Here is a 24,117-nt window from a genome sequence, read left to right on the forward strand (position 1 = left end):
AGTAGCCAACTGCATGTAAGTGAGACCAATTACTTTTGTCCGAGCGTGAGTCACAACATTCATGTAGCGGTTAAACAAAGACAAGCTCAAGGCCATAAGGCGATTGGCTGAGCTGGAATTCTGTCACAGGCCATTAACTTTGGTTGATTGTGCATTATCGTGTGAAGGTCCTTAACTTTCCCATGTGTGTGAAGTCTACCTCATAGATGTGAATCATGTCTTTTGACCCTATACAAGCAAGCATAGCCCTCGTACGCCACCTATAGAGGAGGCGTTACAGACCTGCCTTGGTAGTCCCTTTACAGCCCACCAGATGGGTTGCTCACACGACTGTTATTAAATACAGCTAGATTTCTGTGTTGCCTTTGCAGATCAGTATGTCTGCTGGTGAAGTCAGTGTTCAATGAGTGCATGAAGCAAAAGCACAAGTCATTGACGGAGTCTTTAGCTCCTCTTGTGGTTGGTGCTCCATACCACTGACAGTCACTACAAATAAATCAACAGCAATCTGCTTTCCACAATCGTGCATGCAGCATCTTACAAGTGCTCGAAATGAATGCCATTGAAAATCTTACGTCCACATCTTACATTTCAAAGAATGGTGTGTCACATTTAATAATAGTACATGTACATGTATATTACACCTTTGGTTCAACCTACCTCACTGGTTTAATCGCTGACATAGACCCATGGGTTTTCTCATTAGTGGGGAAGGTTGATCTCTGGTTTCAAGCAATGATCTCAATGCAAAAATTGCATATGGGCACATACTGGGGGCGGTTCTCTGAATTCTAGCAGTGATTCAGTGCAAAACTTGCACATGGAGCAAGGATACTTTTCAGGTAAGTCTTATCTTTCAGTAATGTAGCTGGGCCAGGTTCTAACAAAACACACTAGTACCATTAAGTCAGCACACCACCTTCCTCCGATAAGTTGAGAAGCTGGAAATATGCACCCTGCTTTTCAAGTAGCTCATTGTGAGATCCCTGCTCTACAATGGAGCCACTTTGAAGTACAGCAATACAATGGGCATTTTGAATGGTGGTAAGACGATGGGCAACCACAACGGTCGTCCTCCTCTGCATCAGCTTGTCCAATGCATCCTGCACCAGCTTCTCTGACTCCGCATCCAAGGCACTAGTGGCCTCATCTAGCAGCAGAATGGCTGGGTTGCGCAACACTGCCCGTGCTATGGCCACCCTCTGCTTCTGCCCACCTGACAGTTGCACTCCCCTTTCCCCTACTTCTGTCCTGTAGCCATCTGGCAATGCACTGATAAAGCTGTGTGCATTCGCCGCCTTAGCGGCTGCCTCCACCTCTGCTTCTGTCGCACCGTCTTTCCCATAGCAGATGTTCTCATAAATGTTAGTGCTAAACAATGCCGGTTCCTGCTGCACAAGACCCATATGCTGCCTCAGTTGTTTGAGCTTCAGAAGCCTAATGTCTTTGCCATCTATCATCACCTTTCCTCCTTGTGGGTCATAAAATCTTGCTATTAGAGCTATTATGGAACTCTTTCCTGAACCACTAGCCCCTACAAGTGCAAGGCTATGCCCTCTTCTGATCTTGAGATCGAAGTCCCTGAAGATCTGTGCATCAGGTCTTGCTGGGTAGCTGAAAGTAATAGACCTCAACTCTATGGCCCCCTTAACTTGAGCCACTTCTTCACCCTTAGGATCATCAGCATCAATCTGTGTCCCTCTGTCCAAGATGTGAAATACAGCCTCTAATGTTTGCATGCTCCTTAATATATCAGGGGCCAAAGAGAGTGCTTGAGCAACACCAAACGCCGTGATCATGAGCACAATAAAACACTTCATCACATTCCCAAAACTTGCATTTTCATGCTCCATCAATACAGATGCATACCAGAGGGTAAGGGCATAGGAAGAGAAAACAAAAAACTGAGAGAGACCAAAGCCTAGACCCCCTATCTGGGCACGAATAAAAGAATGCTTCTCAGTGTTAACAAGCTCCTTGGAGAACAGCTCCATCACTTTTTCTTCTGCACAGAAAGCAGCCACTGTGCGGATATTGCTCACAGCTTCGCCCGCCACCATATTGGCCCTTGCATATGCCTTCCCAATGTCACCATAATAACCTTTCATAAATCGTTCCTGCAAGTCAGATGATTAAAACAGTGATTGACCAGATGTTCATTAGTACCAGTAACTTTATATTGCTAGTAACTCATACCTGCCCTGCATACGAAGCTAGAAGAGCAGGAAACGTAGCAAGCATTACACCAGCCACTTTCCATTGAAGGGTGAACGCAACAGTGAACGCAGTGATAATCAATCCTACATTCTGAAGAAGAGCTATAAAACGGTCAACAACTACAGCTCGTACCAAAGGGGCATCAGCAGATAGACGAGAAGTAAGAAGGGCACTGTTATTTTGGTCGAACCATCCAATCTCATTTTGAAGTATTGCTGCCAGCATAGTAGCATACAGGAATGTTAGAGCTCATGTACTTCTACTGCACACAAATCAAAACAATCAACATGAATGTGCTTATGGATGAACACCAGCATGACCATGCTTGGAGTCACAACGAGGTTTTCTGTGCCTTCTATGAAACTTGAAAACTATTACTACTGTGGCCTTGCTTGTTGAAGGCTCTCTGAGGCTTTAGGATTACATTTCCATAGGATCAAAACAAAACAGTTGCATTCTGAAAAGAAGGAAAAGACCATACCAGAGAACATCATTGCTCGGATTCGAACAGTTATGCCTTCTCCTACAATTCCAGAATAGTAAAACTCGGAGACATAGGACAGCAGAGCAAGAACACCAGCTCCACCCAATAGAGCTGAAACTTTATTAAGTCCCCTTTTCATGTAAGCAGGACTTGGTGAGTAATAATATTCCAGAGATTGACTAATTATGAGAGCGAACAAAGGAGTTTGGGCTCCAGCAACAAGGGCTCCAATGGAACCAAGGAGGCCATAAGGCCAATCATTAGAAGCCATGCCTACTACCCTTCTTACTGAAGGTCGTGTCCCAGCAAGGACATCAAGCTCTCCTTTCAACCTCATGCTCAGCCCGCTGGTAACTGAATCACCAGTTGAGCGAAAACTGAAAGTCCTTTGTGAGAGAGAGAGAGAGGAACCACGAGAAAGCCTGCCAAAATCATAGTTCACCCATTCTCACAGATGGCTTTTGACAAAGAGGGCTACAAAAAGTACATCTACTATTTCTAAACTTCTACTTTTTCAAACCTGGGTATGGTACCCCCTTCTTGGGCTTGTCTTGTATGGCCAGCTTTCTGCAACCTTATTAACGAAGCATATGCTCCAGGATTGGCCATCAGCTCTCTATGGGTGCCAACCTCCAAGACCCTTCCATTCTGAACAACAGCAATCACATCAGCATTTTGAATTGTAGATAAACGATGAGCCACCACAATGGTGGTCCGTCCAACCATTATCCGGTCAAGTGCCTCTTGGACAATGTTCTCTGATTCGGCATCCAAGGCACTTGTGGCTTCATCCATGAGAAGGATTGTTGGGTTCTTCACCATAGCCCTTGCAATGGCTATCCGCTGTTTCTGGCCTCCAGATAGTTGAACACCTCTCTCTCCGACCTATTAGATAGACACACAGTAACAGGTCTAAAAGCCATAAAATTATTACGTTTTGGAAAACGTTTGGAAGCTTAATGAATGCCAAGTCACAATCAAGGAATAAATAGAGATGCACAGCCTACCCAATGATAAGAAACATATACACATGCCATCTAACTGTTAAGTATACGATAACATTGTACCATGCACAACTGAAAACATGATACATGCTCCTCCAGTTAAAATGTTCTGATGCTGTTAACCTAAAACAAGCAATGACACTGATGAGGTATTGGTGAACATAAACAAAAGCTGTTGATCTGTCTTTCCAAGTGAAACACAATTATAGTGTCTGGTGAAGTATCTAAAACTTTGTCCAACCAACAAAATAAAGAATATGTCTGTGCAATTATCTGACACACAGCCAGATTGGCTTCCCCAAAAAAAAATTTGTCCACACACAAGGGGCCCCACAGCTATGGAACACTAAGGAACATCTGTCACTGCAAGTAGCCAGTCAGGAATTACTCTATCTCTGGACACTCAGGAACCTCGGTGGATTGAGTTTTAAGGAGCCATATAGTCTTGTAACTCAGACAGTAAGTGTAACACCACATTGTGGTGCAAAAATAAGCAATGAAGTATTTGGAAAGCCAACAGCCTCTGAAATTTGGGATGCAGATGGCTGGACTTCCAGAATCGAAACTTCCTTTCCAAGATAAAGCATTTCTATAAAATCAATGGAGCAGGCAACTCCCCTTTGGAGATCAACTGAGGAACAAAAAAATAAGTCATAGGATAGCACCTTCTGTATAACCTTCATTGAGGCACGAAACCTGCAATTCATAAGGTGCCTACAACCTGGAGATCAGCTGTGGGCATTATATTCTTCGCCGACTTCCACCAAAACAAGCATAGATTTGTATGACTTGCATAAAGATGTTGAACCCCATGAGGTAATATGGAAGACGAGGATCCAACCCTTTTCACTTCCTTGCTGATTGGGCTCTTCACAAATTTGCATGACCCAAACTACTTGTTTCCTCTAATTGGGATTGGTTCTCACATAGGAAGGACTGTTCTGCTAATTTTTATTACAAAAACAGTGAGGGTGATTGATCAAACAAGGTAGCAACTTCAACAAGGAAAATGGAGACATTAGCATGACTTGGTAATAGGGAATTAGAATTAATATAACAGCCAGGTTTGATCAGAGATGAGTACAGACAAGCAAATACAGACAACACACATGCACACACTTTTTTGGGTGAAACTACAGCTCATTAGCTTGTTACTGTACAAGGGCAACAGACTTTCTGAATAAGTCTATCCAAAAGAGACGAGAACAATGATAAATCAGGCGTGATGAACATACACATGCACACACGCATGCATGCATGTGCACACATACTCATTGTTTAACAGTGATTTTTGTCAAATAAAAGCGGAGAAATGCTTCATTGATCAATTTGATACCATGGAAAAACTTTTAAGGTCAAAGTTCAACATATACAAATTCCATTAGTGCAAGAAAAGCACGCTTGCTCAATCTATAGAACCTCTGGAAGTGTAAGACTGAACAGACAATGGATACATGACAGCTAGTCATGTTGATAGCTTTTTGGTAGTATCAAAAGTTAACAAATAATAGATTCCAATTAGTAGAAGAGCAGGCACACTTGCTCGATTTAAAGAGCTCTGAAAAATGAACACCAAGTGAACAATGGGTACTTAACAGCTCATCATGTTGAGAGCTTTTTCATTGTGTTTTACTTAATCAAAAGAGAAAGGGAAGATTACCTCTGTATCATAGCCTTTTGGAAGAGCATCAATAAAGTCATGAGCACGAGAAACTGATGCAGCCTTTACTACTTCTTCCATGGAAACATTTCCATCCGATCCATATAAAATGTTCTCACGAATATTAGTGGCAAAAAGGGCTGGCTCTTGGTTAACTAGACCCATTTGTGACCTTAGCCACTTCAACTGCAAACTTTTTATGTCATGTCCATCCAGAAGAACTTCCCCTAGCATTTTGGAAGAACACGTTTTTTCAGCCCAAAACTGTGTTGACAGAAAAGCATCACATGAATGCCAGAAAAGTTCCACACCAAGAAGCAATAAACAGCAGGGCTGACAAGACCATCAAGTACGACTCATAAAACACCTAATTATATTAACCAAATTGGAGTATAGTATCAGATCACCTCCCAAAAATTTTTACAAATGTGCTGCTCTAACCTGATATTGGATCATAAAATCGTTCGATAAGAGAGATAACTGTACTTTTCCCTGAGCCACTGCTACCTACAATTGCAACAACCTTGCCTGCTGGAATTGTTAGAGAAAATTCCTGAAAAATGCTGACATCAGGCCGAGAAGGGTAGCTGAAATGTATAGCACGAAGCTCAATGTGGCCATCTACTTTGGCTAATGTAATACCCTCTTCCTTATTAAAGCCAATTACAGGCTTGCGTTTTATCATCTTCATTATGGTGTAACCCGAAGCTTTTGCCTTGCCAATGGCTACTATATCTGGTGCTGCTTGACCAAGGGCACTGCACAGCAGATGTTTTATTTGAGCAGAATCAGTATGATTCCTAACAGTGAAGCAAACAGTAGAGCCAGTTAGCCTAGTCTATTAATTTATTCAACAGTTATGTCAATTAATCTTAATCATGTTCATTTATCTTCAGCTTTCCATGTAGTCAAAGCTACAGCAGCAACTGAGGTTATGCTCCGTTCTTTGTAACCCCATTTGAGGTCGTTTTGGATGCCATTAAATACCACTCTACTTTGCAGCAATGATGATCAATTGCACTTTGATACTGATACAAAGATCATCCTGAATAAATGCAAACATACACAGTATGAAAGCTGTATGTTACTCACAGCGAGCTTGCAATAACATTGAAGATAGTGGAGAAGGCTTGGCCGCCATTGGTTATATGCTTCCGAACTAGAGTACCAGAATACCACAGCAAAAATGCAAATTGGCAAAAGCCCAGACCATAAAGTACACCCATGCTCAAGCCTTTGACCAGTCCGTTTCTTTTACCAAGTTTCTTGGTCAATAGGAGAGCCTTGGAATATGCTTTGGATGCCTTCTCCTCACCACCGAAGGCATACACTGTCCGAATTTGAGCAATCACCTGAAAACATCCATTAATACTGAAGACTGGCAACATCCTTTCAATGTCTTGAGTGTTCCAACAACAGCATGGTTTAACACCGATAGTTTAACAGATTACTGAGATACATACAATCTAGAAGTATAAATGATCAGTGCAATAAAGTTCATGATTGTTCTACTTACTTCTTGTGCAACTTCTGCTGCCTGTACATATGATTCTTGACTCTTTCTGGTGAGTCCAACCATGGTGTATGCACAAGCACCTCCAGCCGCAATCAATAGTGGCATTATAGCAAGAGTTACAAGCGTGAGCTTCCAAAGTGTGATGAATCCAATAATATATCCAGAAATAAATTGCGCAATGTAGTGTATTATACTCCCTGTCTGGTCACTAGAAACATCTCTCTCTCTCTCTCTCTCTCTCTCTCTCTCTCTCTCTCTCTCTCTCTCTCTCTCTCTCTCTCTCTCTCTCTCAAAGGTTAATGAAATAAAAGAATAATCAGATGTACAAGAGACCGCCTGGCCAGCATGTAAAAACCATATTCACCACCAGGAGAACAAAACCCAAAAAAATCACAAGAAAGATACAACCCAGAAAAAAGTTGCCAGAAAGAAAGAGAACTTATTGAATCCCTTGAACAATAAGGCTATCCTGCACCGCCACGCACAAGCAGTGATCAAAGTCGAGCAAATAATCTCTATCATGGAACAATCACATCATGGATGCCCATTGACAACCCCTGCTAATATAATAAAAGCCACCTGCCACAACGATAAGCTTCTAATGCGACCAACGTGACCACGAATTCTGAAGGAAAGAATCGAAGGCAAAAGCACTCCCTAGTATGCTAGATGTGCCAGAGTCCAATCTAATGCAAGAAATAAAACAAATGGGAACATTGCAGATCAATATGTCAATCATGCGTGATTAAATAATTATTTGGGTGTCACTAAAGTCCATAACCTGGATATTAAATCCCGAATCCAAGCAATCAAGCAAGAAACAAAAAGAAGCGAAGTGAATTCCACACATGCAACACAAAAGACACAATGACCACTGACAATCTTGCATCGCCATACCATATTACCAATATGGCAAGCCTCCATAAAACTCTCCAAACAGAAACCTTGCCCTAATATGAGATCCTTGACTTCCATGACCATAGCAATCTATCCCATCAGTTTGTATGATCATCTCTACATGACCACACCTTACTGCCTTGTCCGTAACCCATCTTCTATTTTCTTATCGTCTTATGCTACATTGCAAAACTTGAAAAAATAATAAGACGGGTTAACCCCATCTCAGCAAAGCACAAGTCCTCAAAATCAAAAAGATGGGTGTGCTGCCCGATTTTCTCCTCACCACACTGACTTATGATTCCTAGGTATGCAGAAATATTGTCTCAAACAACAAAAGGAATAAAGTCTTGTCTGAATAGCCAAATCTCGCACCTATTTTAGGTACAAATCTAAAATTCTATTCATTTTTTTTCTGAACATTATCTGGCCACTATAGCAATTTAGAAACAAAGAGCACTTGAACTTAAAAATTGGCATTTTGTTTAGGATCTTGAAAGCATCAATAAGTGAACAATAACAACCCTTGCCAAGAGATCAAGTGTGATAATAAAACTAAGTTGGGGCATGTAATTGTTTGACTAGAATTCAAAACAACGTTCCCAAGGGCCAAGAGGCTTAAATGCGTATTGTCATGAGAAATCCCCACCTCATAATAAAAGCTCTCTCTCTCTCTCTCTCTCTCTCTCTCTCTCTCTCTCTCTCTCTGGGTAAATATATTAATTATTGAAAAAGTACAAAAGTCACAAATAGACTAAAATGACATAGGAACGGACATGCACAACATGCCCGCCAAAAAGCCTAGTGGGGTTCAAAATGTATAAAATAGAGGCCCCGGGTACGCATGGGGCTCTCTCTCTCTCTCTCTCTCTCTCTCTCTCTCTCTCTATATATATATGTGTGTGTGTGTGTGTGTGTGTGTGTGTGTGTGTGTGTGTGAATATACATTTGTATGTCTGTATGTGTATACATATGCTTCTCAAATATCATTTATGTGTCCACACAAGCACATAAAGGCTTTGACCTTGCATGCATGCATGCTTGTGTGCCTGCACACGCACACAGAGCTATTGGACTGAAGATCAGTATGTATGTGTATATGTGTGTTTGTCTACATTCATATGTACGTATATATGTGCATCTCAATTATACATTTATGTGCCTATACAAACACATAAAGGCTTCAACCTTGCAAGCATATGTTGTACTGAAAGTCTCTTTTTTCTAATTTATATAGCCTAGGCTGCATTCCAATCTTGGAAGGAAGATAACCAACCATTCTAAAAAGAATACTGAGAAAGAGCATAGCCAGAGAAACAAGGGAGATGCATTGCTAACGTGTGTAAAAGAAAAAGAAGTATCCATTATCAAGCAATTTGTGAAAAATGCAATGATACCTCTAAATTTTCAAAAAGTCTTAAAACTGATAAAGATAGGTCTATTTCAGTTATACAAAACCACTGAGCTTGTATTTGAGAATGGCCTAGTTGGACTGACCCTCTTCTTTTTGAGCTGTTAGACATTCCTTTTTCAAAACTTATCACCTGACTCTCATCTAAGCTACCATCACTTTCCATAATGTGGGTTTTCACATCTTTGAGATTATATAGCATTATACAAAGAGGAAAAAGATGAAAAGCATGTGCATGAGCACATGTATGCATGCTGTGTGTTACATATGCACATGTGAGCATACACCATTTGTTTAGATGTGAAGACTGTATATAAGACTATAATAAAAATTCACCCCATAAACAGTTCACCTTAGATCCAATAGCCTCTTGTATGAGAGCAGTGTCACTCGAGATTCCAACCACCACTTCACCAGTGCTCGAGTCAGTGTCAAAGAAGCCCACATCTTGGCTGATTAACGCCCTCAGATACTCTCTTCTCATTTTCGAGGCTTGCCGGTCTCCAGTATATAGCCAAAGAGAAACCTCTACAAAATTAAATTAAACCAACTCAATATAAAGTCCAACTGCAATACACCGTAGCCAGTAGAGTTATATTTATAGGATACATGAATGCGAGCAAGGCTGGATGTTCTGTAACCTTTTTTGCACTACCCCTGTAGGAGCATGTTGATAGCAGTTAATGAATCTGAGTTTCAGAAATGGAAAAGGACGCGCTTACCAAGCCAACCGCTGACCAGCCGCACGATGCTTAAATAGACGAAGTATAGAGCATCCTTGCACAATCAAAATATAAGTAGAAGTGAGAAGAGGTGAATATGAGAACTGAGCAGAGTCCTGTAAATTCCTCCTCAGCAAATCATAGCCAGAGTGCATGATACTCCATGCACTCTCTTGCTAGGTTCTATGGGACCCTTAAGAATGACTTCATAAAAGAACACAGTAAAGCCAATTAAGTTACTTCTCAGCCAATCATGTCAGGAGAGCATGATGCTCCAGACACTCTCTTGCTAGGTTCTCTGGGACCTTTAAAACTCAATTTCGAAAAGCCAATGTGCAAGGCCAAAGAAATCAAGCTGATTTAAACATATACGCTGTCTTAACTCTCTTGCATGGATCTAGTATGGGACCTTTAAAACTGAATTCCAAGAAAACTAATGTGCAAGGCCAGAGAAGCCGAGCTGATTTTTGCAAAAAGGCTACCCAGTCAAAACGCAATCCTTAGTTGCATCATAACTATTAAAAAGCTTTCTGACAAGGAGACGATGAGCCAAAAGACAGGGTGCGGAAAATGAACTAGTATGTGGAAAGACGTACCTGGGCGACTTCATGCACCATATGAGATCGTTGTGACGGAGATGACGTCGAATACCTTCCCAAGGAATGAACAAGGTGTGCAAAGAAGATGAAGAAGGCTGGCATGGCAGCCCCGTGGATGGCTGATGCTAGTCCGCCGAATACCATAAGCAACCAGTCCAGCCAGTCCGCAAACGAGAATAGCTGATAGAAAGGTACACCCCTCTTAGCATCTTCTTTGTCAGGCGGTGGTTTCTGCTGTTGCATGTCATGCATGTCTACATGGAAGGCCTGACCTGGTTGAGAAGCAGTAGCAGGAGATGCACCGATAGAAGACTCTTGATCCATGTTCAGGTAATAGTGAACCCTCTGGCTATCCTCTTCCTGGTATACGTTAAGCCGTGAAGGTTCTGCCTATCCTCTCTTCCTGTAGTAAGTGAAAAACGAAGAAGCTCCCGGCTTTCCTCTCTTCCGTAATAAGTGAACAACGATAAGGCTTCTGGCTATCCTCTCTTCCTGTAATAAGTGAAAAACGATGAAGCTCCCGGCTTTCCTCTCTTCCGTAAAAAGTGAACAACGATAAGGCTTCTGGCTATCCTCTCTTCCTGTAATAAGCGAGCAATGATGAAGCTTCTGGCTATCCTCTTCCTGTTGTGAGTGTAAGATGACGAAGCTTCTGGCTATGGTCCCTTCCCGTAGTACGTGAGAACTGTATGCATGAGCAAAGACTGTGAGAAGTGGTGGCTATTGCCATAACTCCAGTTATTCATGCTACTCCTCCTTCCATTTGATCTTGATAACAGCTCTTGGCAGCATATAATGCTCCTCCTTCTTCTTCCAGAAGCTCCGCACCGCAGTAGACGAGCTCAGAAGAAGTGGTAGGAAACCGAAATGAAAGGAGTGCGATGATGCGATGGCTCAGCTTCTGCATTCAAAACGCACTGCAGCTGGTATTGAATACAGAATCGTCGATCATGAGCATTGAGCACGGCAAGAGAGTCAGAGAAGGGCGTTAAAGGGAGAGCAAGTGTGCGTCAGAGAGAGAGAGAAAGAGAGAGAAGTGAGATGGATGTGTGACTGGTTTAATGGCAGTCTTGGGAGTAGGTAGTTGTATCTCGTCTCGTCGGCATTTACGTGTGCCAAGAACGATCTCAGGAAATTACGCTGGCCTGCGGACTATCCACATCATTTCCCGTCGAAGGCGTTTGGGGCTGCCTTACACGCCAGTCGGGAACCGACTCGTGCGAAACCGCCAGGGTCACAAGTCACAAAACCACGGTCACGCTCTTCCTGTCTCCGCAGTCCACGTTGACCTGCATTGGATGGTTCGTCAAGTCCCAAGGCTGGCATTATAATTTATGACCATACTATATCTCTTTAAAGTGGGTGGGCCCCGGCCCGTCCATCCCCGCACACCGCATACATTAAGGTCGCACTATGGTCCACCACGGCGAATGACAGGATAATTTAACCTTAGTAATTAAGGTTAAATTTACTATTAATGTATAAGCCTATATTACATCATGGATATTCCTATTATATAGCAATAATAGTCACTCGTGTTGACCATCCAATACATATCCAAATATATTGACTATATCATCAAGCATATTAATATTGACTTTAATTTTACTGTGGTCATGTATAATAGTTTATTAATTTAATAAATACTTATTTAACATGGATTCCTACTTTTTTTCCGCGTTATTCATATTAATATGTTATCAAAAATTATGTGTTAATATTAATACACAATCCATAATAACTATATTGGAGCAATATTATTACATGTGCAACTAATCTTTTTTTTTTTTAATTGTTGATTGATTAAAATTCCAATATGAATTGTGTGCTATTTTTGGTTCTGCTCTTTCATTTGTCTTTTTTTTTTTTCATGCATGCACATGAATTAGTTATAAAACATTAAAAGCATTGAACTTTGAACTTCATTGCTAGACTTGTGCTTTGCATCACTCTTCATTGCTTCATCACTCGCTATGTTCTTCATCCCTCTTCATTGCTCCTATACTTCATCATCTTGTGCTCGAACGGGTAGGGTATCATAGATCATGTTCTTACATGCAATAATATAGTTACGAAGTATATCGTTGTCCGTTGTCTAACAATGTGCCATCCGACGATTAATTGACGTTTGAAGATGATGCACCTTCTCACAGTGTAGCATGGCAATGTCATGTTGTACGAAATGGAATAGTATATAAAGTATGTGAAAATGTAAGTACATATGATGCATGTATATGATAGTATGTAAGCATTCAATGATGATGCTGATGCGTGTACTCTGTATGTGTGTGTGTGTGTGTGTAATAGTGTTAATGTATGTAATATTTAACATATATAATACGATGCATGATGAATATGTACGATAGTGATTATGTATGTATTTACGTATATAATACTATGACAATGGTGATGATATATGTATGTATGTAAAATAACTTAATTGATTAGTTAACTTATATAATTTAACATTTCATCAAAGATGTATATAACTTCATTAATCATTAATAATAATTCATCATTATAATAGCTTAATTAATTAGTTAACTAGTAAGTAATCGTAATGATTAGTGAATGAATAATTAGCTCGAATCATTGACTAATTTATTAATAAGTTAAGTAATTGATTATTAATAACTTATGTAATTAGTATGTAATTGTATTGATCAACTGATAAATAATTAGCTTTAGTCATCAACTAGTATATTCATAACTTAATTAATTGGATAATTTATTAATAATATACTTATTTAATAAGCTTAAGGGAATATTAATTAGGTATTATAGGTTGTCAAATATGTAGTTAATTGATTATTTAGTAATTAATTAATTAGTCAATTAGATTAGCTAATCATTAATTATTTAATTGCTTAGCTATTTTTCATTAATTAAATTATTATTGATTAGTAGCTATTATCAAATTACTTAATAGTTGTTTAATTTTCTCCAAAATATCAAAATCCAAAGAAAAGTTCAAAATCCTTTTTTTAAAAATCGTCCGAAGTTACTTCTTCAATATGTTACTTGTATATCATGTTCGCCTGTTCCATTATGTTGTTACCATGCTTTCACGAAGTTTTACAAGTTTGTTTTTAACCGAACAATGATGAAATATCATTGGCTTTTACCAATGAACTTTTTGGTGTTTGATTTTGTATTTTGTAAGGTTCTAATCTTCATCAACACATTTCAATCTGTACGACAAGGTTCTAGCCAAATTTGTTAGCTTCGTAAACTATGAGTGTTGTTTACCTCATGTATAGTTTTAAATATGTGTATTCATTCTTATTACATATGGTTAAGAACACATTCAATTCAACAAGATTAATATGATCCATTAAAAACCACACATTCTATTCTCATACATAGTTCAAAAAGTATGCCTTTATTTTGCCTAGATATGGCTAAAACCAACTTTCATTTGGCAAGATTAATATAATTCATAATGTAAATAGTTACAATTTCTAGAATAAGTTACTCCAAGCATTAATTTTGTAGTTAAAGGATATAGTACTTATCATTCAACGTAGAAACATCAACTAAACTTGGCCAAAACATCCTAAATTTAGATCATGTAGTTTTTTACAAATAGATATTAAGATGTAAAACAATTTTTATTCATAGATTGGTGCTAGTATCACAACTAAACATGCATTCTTATGCTATAACAAAATACACAAGAATGATGCACTCCATGGAGATACCAATTTGTAGGGCCTCATTAAGGTCTTATATAAGGGGAAAAAAAACTAAGGCTTCTAGAGAAACATTGCTAAAACCATGTGTCACAAGCTAGTATGATATATACAAATCGAAATCATCTTAGGCAAATGAATGTACAAGCATCATCGGTGCACAATCAACATGTGCAACTTATGGAGTAGTCAAGATGCAACAATAGACCATTGTATCACACAAGACGACTAGACGTATGGAATAGATGCAAGTTTTAATAACTCTATCAAAGCACAATCCTCATCCTTACATGCCAACAACATAGGGTTGACATCATAATTAGGAAATGTGTTAGATTGAAACAAGCATGTGGTCACTCTTTTGCTAGACTATGCAAAAAGCATTCTTCACATCGATCCATTGAAACTACAATTTTTAAGCATCATCAATGTGTCAACCTTAGTGTCCAAAACAACAACAACAATTCATCATCTCCTCAACCATGTAGCTGACTTAACTTTAATGACATCTAGCATTGCTTATGTGCCCACTTTCAATATGCTGCATAATCTAATAATGCAATGGAACATCCACATCCAAAGATAGGTCTTTATATACTTAGTAAGCAATCAATTGAAAGGATTCTAGGAGTGCACTATGAAGACTCCATTTCAACACAATGCTAGAAGCAAAAAATACATTGGGTCATAGTTTGTTTAACAACATTGTCGAGGACCGCTAACATACATTCCGGGCTTATCAACATGAGTTACCATGCATTGTTGTACATCATATCTTGTATGAGAAGGTGGTATTTCATTCTAAAAGAATGCCATGACGCAACATGTGAGGGCATTTCATTGGATAGCTTACTGCTTAACAGGCCTTGCATAAAGTTGGATATTGGTAGTCGACAATCTTTTAGGATTCTTTTGAATAAGCAAATTATTGTGATGTCTGTCAAAGACACAACACTAAGGAGAAATGTAAATGGCCCCCCAACCCCATCCTAATGACATTCCCATTTGAAAAATGGGGCATTGATTTTATTGGATTGGGATGTCCTTCGTCAACAACACAAAATGGTATATTATCATGGCAAGTCTACTTCACAAAGTGGTTTGAAGCCTATGCTACTATGAAGGATAATGCCAACGAAATGGCTAGTCTCATCCTAGAGAAAATCGTATGCCATTGCAGGCCATCAAAGGAACCCATTTCTAACCATAGTACACATTTATTAAATAAGATTAGAGTAGCTTTGATTATAAAGTATTAAAGATCAAGCATAATAAGAAGACTACTCATAACCCCCAAGCAGATAGACAAGTAGAGAGCATCAATAAACAGCTTGTACAAATTTTGTCAAAAACAAAAATTGTGTCAAAATCAAAGCGCAATTGGGACAATAAATTATATGTGATTGCCTAAGCATATGGGGAGGAATGTGTCTTGCCCTTGGAAATCAATCTACCTATGATAAGGTTCATAATGAATCACTCCTTAGGCAAAGAGGAGGTGCCATGAGAATGCCTAAAGCCTCTAACACATCTTGATGAAACTAGCTTGCAAGCTCTATTACATTAGAAGGTAGGAAAGAAGCAAATGAAATCGCTGCACAATTTGCATGCTAAGAAATATAATTTCAAAAAGGGATGATTGGCTCTTATTATGACACACGTCAAGAACCATTCTGAAAGAAATTAGAGCCTAAGTAGGATGGGCCTTACAAAATAATATGCATAGGTGTTTAGGGCATACATCACGAGAAAACAAAGAATACGACAGCACATCATCCCCTTAAAAATAGAGAACATGAACACAAATATACTATCTGCACAGACTTCAATCACCATAGCCAAAAGTTTTTGGTGATTCCATAAGGCAAATCAGAGACTCAAACACGTAAAGATCATGACACAATTATTAAGAACAACTTGCGGCAGCCATAAAAGCATGGCGCTGCCTTCCTGTCTGTATTTCAGAATCACACGACTGACTTCAGCAAAAGTAACTCCTTGAATACCAGAATCAGTCCCGTGACATTGTAAGACACATTTACTAGGTTGATCCATATATGAAAGTAAAAGACTAAGGTTACTAATGGAATTCATGACCTAGGGATTTGTGCCCCTAACACCTAGCACAACCCTAACACAAGCATGACCCGAACCCACAAGCAAAAAAGTAAGAAATTGTATAACATAAAGAACATACTTATACCTTGCTAGAGGCCTTGCACCCCTTGACAAGCCACACTGAGTAGCAGTGAGTAGAGTCCCTCTAGGATACTTAAAGCCCTCTGATGCAATTGCATAAGCAGTTCTAAAGCCAGTGAACAAAATGGCTGAAATACAAATATCAAAATGACATAACAACATGATACTAGAACAATTAGAAAGTAATAGGAACATAGACAATAATGTCTTTGCATGATGACATCTACATTGTAGGAGATTTACCCTCATGACCAATAGATACATCAACTCTCATCTCCTGGAATTCCTCGTGCACCTCATGCATAACCTCTTCCACAACATTATTGGCATCACCAACATGAAAATGCTTTTTTTGCAACAAAGTAGCCACATAATCCTCACTATTTCTTTTCACCTCCAAAGCCCCTTGCAATTTGATCTCCAATTCATGGCATTTACTCTCAAGCAAAGATATCTTCATATGCAACTCTTTGCTTCCATGCATATCGGCATGCTACTGTACCACAAACACATCCTTGAACATACCAAATGGTCGGGACACTAAAGCATCAAAGGCTTGAGCAACCTTTTGCCAAGATTGTTTTACTTCCAAAAGCAAAGCATTATGAAGTTCATCAAACTCTGATTTAAGCACTACAAACCCATCCACATCTACATCCAAATTTTGCAGAATTTGCTACTCAACCACTTTCAAAGGCTTAAACCTATTCATCAACAATTTATGCTCAACCTACAACTGTGCATATAGCTTACCACACCAATTGTAAGCTCCAACCAACCTGCAATCTTGTCTCAGGACATCCAGTTGTATTGAGGCATATATGTTGGCGGCCCATGTGTGCCATGGAAGGCATGCAAATTCATACATCCCGATTCTTTCCAACCATGCCTTAGTAGGTTCATGGTCAACATCCAATGTCAAAATAGAGTCTACAAATGGTGTAGACGCGGCACTTGTAGCATTTACCTTAGGAGAAGTCGTTGTTATTGGTGTCGCCTCATGCTGCTCCGAGTGTCAATATCTTCATCATCCTCAACAAGAAACTCTCATCTTCCTAGACATCGCTTTGGTAGATGTGCACCAAGTGTGTGTCATGGCAGCCGACGCATGTCGACACACAGATGAAGAAGGAGAGAAAGAAGAGGCAATAAATGAAGAACTCGTCTTCTCCATCTCTATGCTAAAGGCCCAATACACTACTAATTTACATATTTTCATGCCATTTGTCATTTCAGTACGGCATACCTTAGGCCATTCCACACAATCACTGCTTGTCACACTTGAATTGACTAACCGTGGTAAAATTAAATTAACTTGTGCATAATAAGGTTGAACTAGTCTTTCGAGCCTGAATCCATTGATTGCAAGCTGCAACACCTTGCCCTATAGATCCCGAAGCAAAAATGTGCCATGCCCAACATCTTTAAATACCACAAATGAGCATGCATAATGGAGTTTCAATTTACCCGAAAACTTACCAAGTCGGGAATTATACACCACAACCCAATCACCTTCCTGAAAATTTTTCTTTTTGATATGCCTATTAACCCAAGCTTGCCTCCTCTGATGAGTAATCCCTGAAATGTAGGCAGCAAGAACCATGTTGTCCTCTAACTTCAGGAGTTGTCCTAACCTATGGTTCATTGATTCCTAGGGATCCAATTTATGTGTGACTGCTATCCTTAGGCTTGGGACCACAAACTCCATAGGCACCACAGCCTCCAACCCATACACAAGTTTAAAAGGTGTCAACCCAGTTGTAACCTTGTATGCAGTCCTAAATGCCCATAATGCTAAATCAAGTTTAATATCCCAATCTTCCCTATTATCCTCAACAATTTTCTTCAAAATGCGGAGTAAAATCTTGTTGGAACTTTCAACTTGACCATTAGCTTGAGGCTGATACAGAGTAGATTTCTTGTGTAAAATCATATGCTTGATAGTGAATTATCTGATCACTTGATTCAAGAAATGCTTTCTCTGATCACTAATCAGCTCAATAGGACAACCAAATCCGGTGTTAGAGTATAAAAACTTGGCCACACTTGCTGCTTTATTATCTTTTAATGCCTGAGCTTCTACCCACTTTGTAGCTACTAATCAGTGCAAACCAAAATGTATTTGTTATCTGTCCTTTTAGTTGCTGGTTTGATGGGCTTGACAAAGTCAATTTCCCATTTTTGAAATGGCTGAAGTGGTAATACAGGATGATCTTGCATCCTATCCTTCCTCCAAACATTGCAAACATTCTTTAGCATATTGATGAGCATCTTTCAACGTAGTAGGCCTTTAAAGGCCCACCTGCAATATTTTCTTGCCTGTAATCTCACCTGAAAAATGGCCTCCTGATAGTCCAGAATGAGCTTCATGCAACGCTACTGGTTGCTCAAATTCAGGAACACACATTCTCAATACATTATCAACTCCCCTTCTATATAGCGTGTTCAAAATAACCTGAAATAATCTACTCTTTAATGCCAACCTTATTCTTTGATCTGTTGAAAGGTGTGCATGCATAATTCCTGACTTCGAGAAATGGAGCATCTGGTCACAATATGAATCAGGGTCAAGCACCTGAACCTCAAAAAGTTCAGCATCATGTAACTGATTATGAATTCCTACTTTAGACTCATCGGTTTGCAATCTGCTAAGATAATTAGCAATGGCATACTCTTTCCTAGGGGTATGAATAACCTTAAAATCAAACTCTTACAGCAGCAGCATCCATCTAGCCAATCTACTTATCATTTGGGGCTTATTAATAAAAAACAACATGAAAGGGGAGAAGGATCGAAGCTTGCACGCGAGCTATGGCGGGAGAGCAAGAGCAAGAAAGAGAGAGACAAGAAATGGGAACTCCAATAGTCACAATGTGTGACTGGGCTTTCCTTTATTTACTAGTCACTAAAATGAATGTAAAGAATAAAGTGACGTGACGGGCGCCCGCCACCTGCAGTGTGCAATGGTGGGTACTGTCAGTGTAGTAATACACGGGGCGGCATGGCGGAGGCGCCTTTACCCCAACAACCTCCCACTTAAAGGCGAATCTGCCCCAGTGAGAGAGAAAAGAAAAGAAAAAGACAGTACAACTGTACATAGGTACAAGGGATGAGGAAAGGCAACATCTCATCCAATGCCCATCAATCTCCTGAGGAAGGCAAAGCGCTCAGTAGTGAGGCTTTTCGTGAGCAGATCTGCAGGATTCTCGTCAGTGGAAATCTTGACAAGGTCAACAGACTTGTCCTCCACGACACCACGTATGAAGTGATACCTCACCTCGATGTGTTTCGTCTTCGCATGGAAGACCGGATTCTTAGCCAACTGAATGACACTCATAGAATCCGAATGCAGTATAGGTATAGCATCAATCCCAAGGTCAGCAACTAGACGGCCTAGCCATATGGCCTCCTTGCAAGCCTCAGTGGCTGCAACATACTCGGCCTCAGTGGTAGACAAAGCCGTACACTTCTGAATCCTGGACATCCAAGAGACAGCACCTCCAGCATAGGTGAATACATAGCCAGAAGTGGACTTCTTACTATTTGCATGTCCTGCATAATCGGAGTCAGTGTACCCCACGACCCCTGTATCCTGGCTGCCATAGCAAATACACATATATGTTGTGCCCTTCAGGTACCTCATGATACCCTTCACGGCATTCCAATGTTTCCTGCCAGGTGTAGCCATATAGCGTGCCACAACACTAACTGCAAAGGCAATATCTGGACGAGTGGCTATCATGGCATACATCAAACTACCCACGGCTGAAGCATAAGGGATCTGGGCCATCTTGGCCCTCTGCTCATCTGTCTGCGGACAATCGGCCTGTGATACCTTCACATAAGAAGGCAATGGACAGCCAATAGGCTTTACGTCTTGTATGCGAAAGCGCTCAAGGACTTTATGAATATACTCCCTCTGTGACAAGTAGAGGAGTCCCTGATGCCTATCGCGTCTAATGCGCATACCAAGTATGTGAGAGGCCTGTCCCAAATCCTTCATCTCAAATCTCTTCTTTAGCTGAGATTTAAGAGCATCTAGCTCATCATGAGCTTTCCCTGCTATCAGCATATCATCCACATAGAGTATCAAAATAAGCAATGAACCATCACAGGCTTTCTTCGTGTAGAGACACGGATCCATAGCACTCCTGCTGTATCCCTGTGACTGCATAAAGGCATCAAACTTATGATATCATTCCCTAGGTGCCTGCTTCAAGCCATAAAGACTTTTCTTCAACTTGCACACTAGGTGCTCCCTGCCAGGTTCTGCAAAGCCCTTAGGTTGCTCCATATAGATCTCATCATGCAAGTCCCCATGTAAGAAAGCCGTCTTGACATCCATCTGATATAAACTAAGTCAAGCTGAGCAACCAAAGCCAAGACCAAGCGCAGGGTGGTCATCTTAACCACAGGAGAAAAGATCTCATCAAAGTCTACACCATGCTCCTGCTTAAAACCCTTTGCTACCAATCTAGCCTTGTATGCCGACTTGGGATATCTAGGGGTACTTTTCAGCTTGTACACCCACTTGCATGGCAAATCCTTCTTGCCCTTAGGCAAGGCAACCAAATCCCAAGTCTCATTTTTATGCAAGGAGTCAATCTCAGACTGCATAGCCCTCTCCCAGGAGTGAGTGTCACCCCTGCGCATAACCTCATCATAAGTGAAAGGCTCTCCTGCACTTATAACCAAAACATAATGCATAGAGGGCTGAAATCTATCAGGTGGATGTCTATCTCTAGTAGACTGTCTCACTGCAGGCTCTACTTCCTACCCAGCTGCCTGTCCAACACCCTGACCATGAGCATTTGCTGCAGCTGTAGGCTGTCCAACTGGCTGTGCAGGAGCTCTAGGCTCCTCCTGAAAGATCACTATGCGGATCTCAACCACCTTCTCAGGCTGCTTGTGCATTTTGTCTTCATGGAAGACTACATTATGGTTCCGTACTATTTTTCACGCCTGCGGATCCCATAGGCGATAGCCCATCTCTCCCGAATCACCATAACCAAAAAAGATGCATTTAATGCTCTTTGGATCCAACTTACTCCTCTTGTCCTTGGGCACATGGCAGAATGCCTCACATCCAAAGACATGGAGATGCGCATAAGATGGTGGCTTACCAGCCCAAACTTCCTCTGCAACCTGGAAATCCAATCCACTAGAAGGCGATCGGTTTATGATATGCACTGCCGTACTAACTGCCTCAGCCCAAAAGCTCTGTGGTAGGTCTGTGTGGCTAAGCATAGAGTGAACACGCTCCTGAATAGTCCTGTTCATGCGCTCAGCCAAACCATTCTGGGCGGGGGTGTAAGGGGCGGTCAACCGACGCTTAATACCCCTGTCATCACAAAACTGCTCAAAAGCACGTGAGACATATTCTCCCCCATTGTCAGTCCTAAGGCATTTCAGCCTATACCCAGTCTGGTTCTCAACAAGAGCAAGCCAACGCTGAAAGACTGTCAAGACATCGGACTTTTGCTTTATGGGATAAGCCCACACTTTCCTAGAAAAGTCATCAATGAAGGTAACAAAGTACTTTGCGCCACCCATAGACATACACAGCATGGGCCCACAAACATCTGAATGCACCAAAGCCAAGGGCTCACTCACGCATGGCCTACCAATTTCTTATGCGTAGACCTATTCTGCTTACCATAAAGACAATGATCACACGAGTCAAAACGTGCATAGTCTAAAGGCGGAAGATACTGCAAACCAGATAACATTTTCATTCCCTTCAAAGACATATGCCCCAAACGGGCATGCCAAAGTGATACATGTGGGATAGAACCCACTGCCAAAACATGGTCTACAGAAGACCCAGATACAACAAGAGGATAGAGGCTGCCAGCCATGGCGCCTCTAGCAAGCACAAGTTTGCCTTTGGTAATCTTCCAAGCAGAATCCCCAAAACAAACATGAAACCCTGCATCATCCAACTGTCCTGCAGACATAAGACTGCGCGTAAGCGCAGGTACATGACGTACATCCTTGAGCAAAAAGGAACTACTAGTGGAAAACTGCAAGTGAATATCTCCATAGCCCACAATATCAAGAGGCCTGTCATCTCCAAGTCTGACTGATCCAGATACAGTACGGTAAGAGTGAAACCACTCACGGTAAGGCGTCACATGGAAGGACGCACCTGAATCCAATAACCAGCACTGTGCATACATACTAGGTGTCTCAGTCAAGTGTGAGGCATGAGAAGAACTAGCTGCAAGTATGAACTCATCACCACCATCGGAATCCTCGGTCTGCGTGACATTAATTTCCTCAATCTTGACGCTGGACTTCGCAGGTATTATGCTGCGATCAGAGGACTTCTCATGCACTTTCTCTTTCCCCTTATCCTTGCGCTTCTCATTGCGCAACTCATGACACTGTGGTCTGATATGGCCCTTTTTCCCACAATGATGACAAGTGACATTAGCGTTGCGCCCACGCGACTTACTACGCGACTTTCCACAAGATTTAGACCGACCCTTCTAAGAGTCACGGCCACGGCCATTCCCACGTTCATTCCTGTCATTCTTGCCTCTAACTGTCAAAGCATGTGAAACACGAGAGGCATCCAAGTTTTTTGCGATTAACCTCTTCCTGCAGAAGAGCACTCTCAACATCATTCAATTTCAGAGTAGCACTAGAGGCACATAGGGCAGTGCGGAATACATTCCATGACTCATTCAAAGTCCCAAGCAAGAAAAGAGGAGTTACTTCCTCTCCAAAGGTGATATCCTGCGAAGTCAGGTTCTTCAATATAGCATGGAACTGGCTCAAGTGAGCATACATAGTCGCATTATCCTTCATGCGCAGATCCATAAGCTGCTTCAACTAGTACATCTGACTCGTCGGACTTTTCTTATCATAAAGATTCTTAATCTTATTCCATAGATCCCATGCACTATGTGCTTCCTCAAATACATTATAATGTACCTGTTCAGTGAGAGACAATACAATCGTGGACTTATATAGCTCATCAAGTTCAAGCCAGTCGTCATTGTCCATAGTTTCAGGTTGCTCCCCGCTAAACCAAAGTGGCTTAATCTAAGATTTCTGCACCAAGATCTGCCAAATTTGACTCTTCCAATAAGAGTAGTTAGTACCTTCCAACTTTGTGATGTTAAATATGGCATTATCAGTCAAAGAGGACGCCATAATGCAGGCTGGAAATGCACAGACAATGTAAAACTACTGGCTGTTTTACTGCAGAAAATGCCCAAAATCCACTGAAATGAGCTCCAAATGGCGAGAAAAGTGTGCCAAAAGATGCTGCCCACTTAGTACTAGGTGCGGTACACCAAATCAAGATATTTCAGCATAAAAATAAATTTCAGAACTGCAATAATGAGAGCAAACTGTCCCAAAACTGGATCTAATGTCAACTAAACAATGCTAGGTCCAAAGCCGGCATAAAGAGGACAAATCATAACACCGAGAGATATAAAATATATGAGCATAACACCGAGAGATATCAAATAGCATCTGCCAGTAAGAGGCACACCCCCAGACAATCTAGGCAAAATGTACCTGCAACTGCCAAAACCTGACACAGATAGGTGTCTGCTCAAAAGAAAGCGGATCCAAAACTGAGACTCAGCTCATAAGCATCCTGTGAACCAAGACATATACTCAATGCAACATCCAATTGTTGGAGTATAATCCCAAAGTCTCAATACATCTGTAATTGCTCAATGACATAGACTGCTCCAA

The 24,117-nt window shown here is 40.8% G+C and overlaps 1 protein-coding gene across 2 annotated transcripts; it reads right to left on the minus strand.

Moving 5' to 3' along the window:
• Positions 1-488: 488 nt before the first annotated feature.
• On the minus strand, positions 489-11,561 carry LOC148011941 (ABC transporter B family member 2-like). 2 transcript variants are annotated; one of them, XM_087670304.1, is made up of 12 exons: positions 10,783-11,561; positions 10,508-10,690; positions 9,912-9,966; positions 9,542-9,717; positions 6,882-7,082; positions 6,458-6,717; positions 5,807-6,123; positions 5,366-5,592; positions 3,222-3,586; positions 2,699-3,123; positions 2,197-2,432; positions 489-2,117 (listed from the first exon to the last, which is right to left on the minus strand). In XM_087670304.1, exons 2-12 carry the CDS (start codon positions 10,652-10,654, stop codon positions 903-905), a joined length of 3,624 nt encoding a protein of 1,207 aa, XP_087526430.1. In that variant the 5' UTR covers positions 10,655-10,690; positions 10,783-11,561; the 3' UTR covers positions 489-902. The 2 variants fall into 2 exon arrangements, with proteins under 2 accessions (XP_087526430.1, XP_087526429.1); XM_087670303.1 differs by having other exon boundaries at positions 10,508-11,561.
• Between the last annotated feature and the right edge of the window lie 12,556 nt (positions 11,562-24,117).

Source organism: Lygodium microphyllum, chromosome 28 (genome assembly GCF_053477565.2).
Source record: "Lygodium microphyllum isolate KBCC chromosome 28, Lygodium_microphyllum_v1.1.10, whole genome shotgun sequence".
Classification (NCBI taxonomy): Eukaryota; Viridiplantae; Streptophyta; class Polypodiopsida; order Schizaeales; family Lygodiaceae; genus Lygodium; species Lygodium microphyllum.

Coding starts and splice junctions, on each gene's coding strand:
- LOC148011941 (XM_087670303.1), bottom strand. CDS start 10,834: ATGGATCAAGAGTCTTCTATCGGTGCATCTCCTGCTACTGCTTCTCAA. Junction 2,433..2,698: donor CCGAGCAATGATGTTCTCTG/GTATGGTCTTTT, acceptor CTATGCTGGCAG/CAATACTTCAAAATGAGATT. Junction 2,118..2,196: donor TAGCTTCGTATGCAGGGCAG/GTATGAGTTACT, acceptor TCTGACTTGCAG/GAACGATTTATGAAAGGTTA.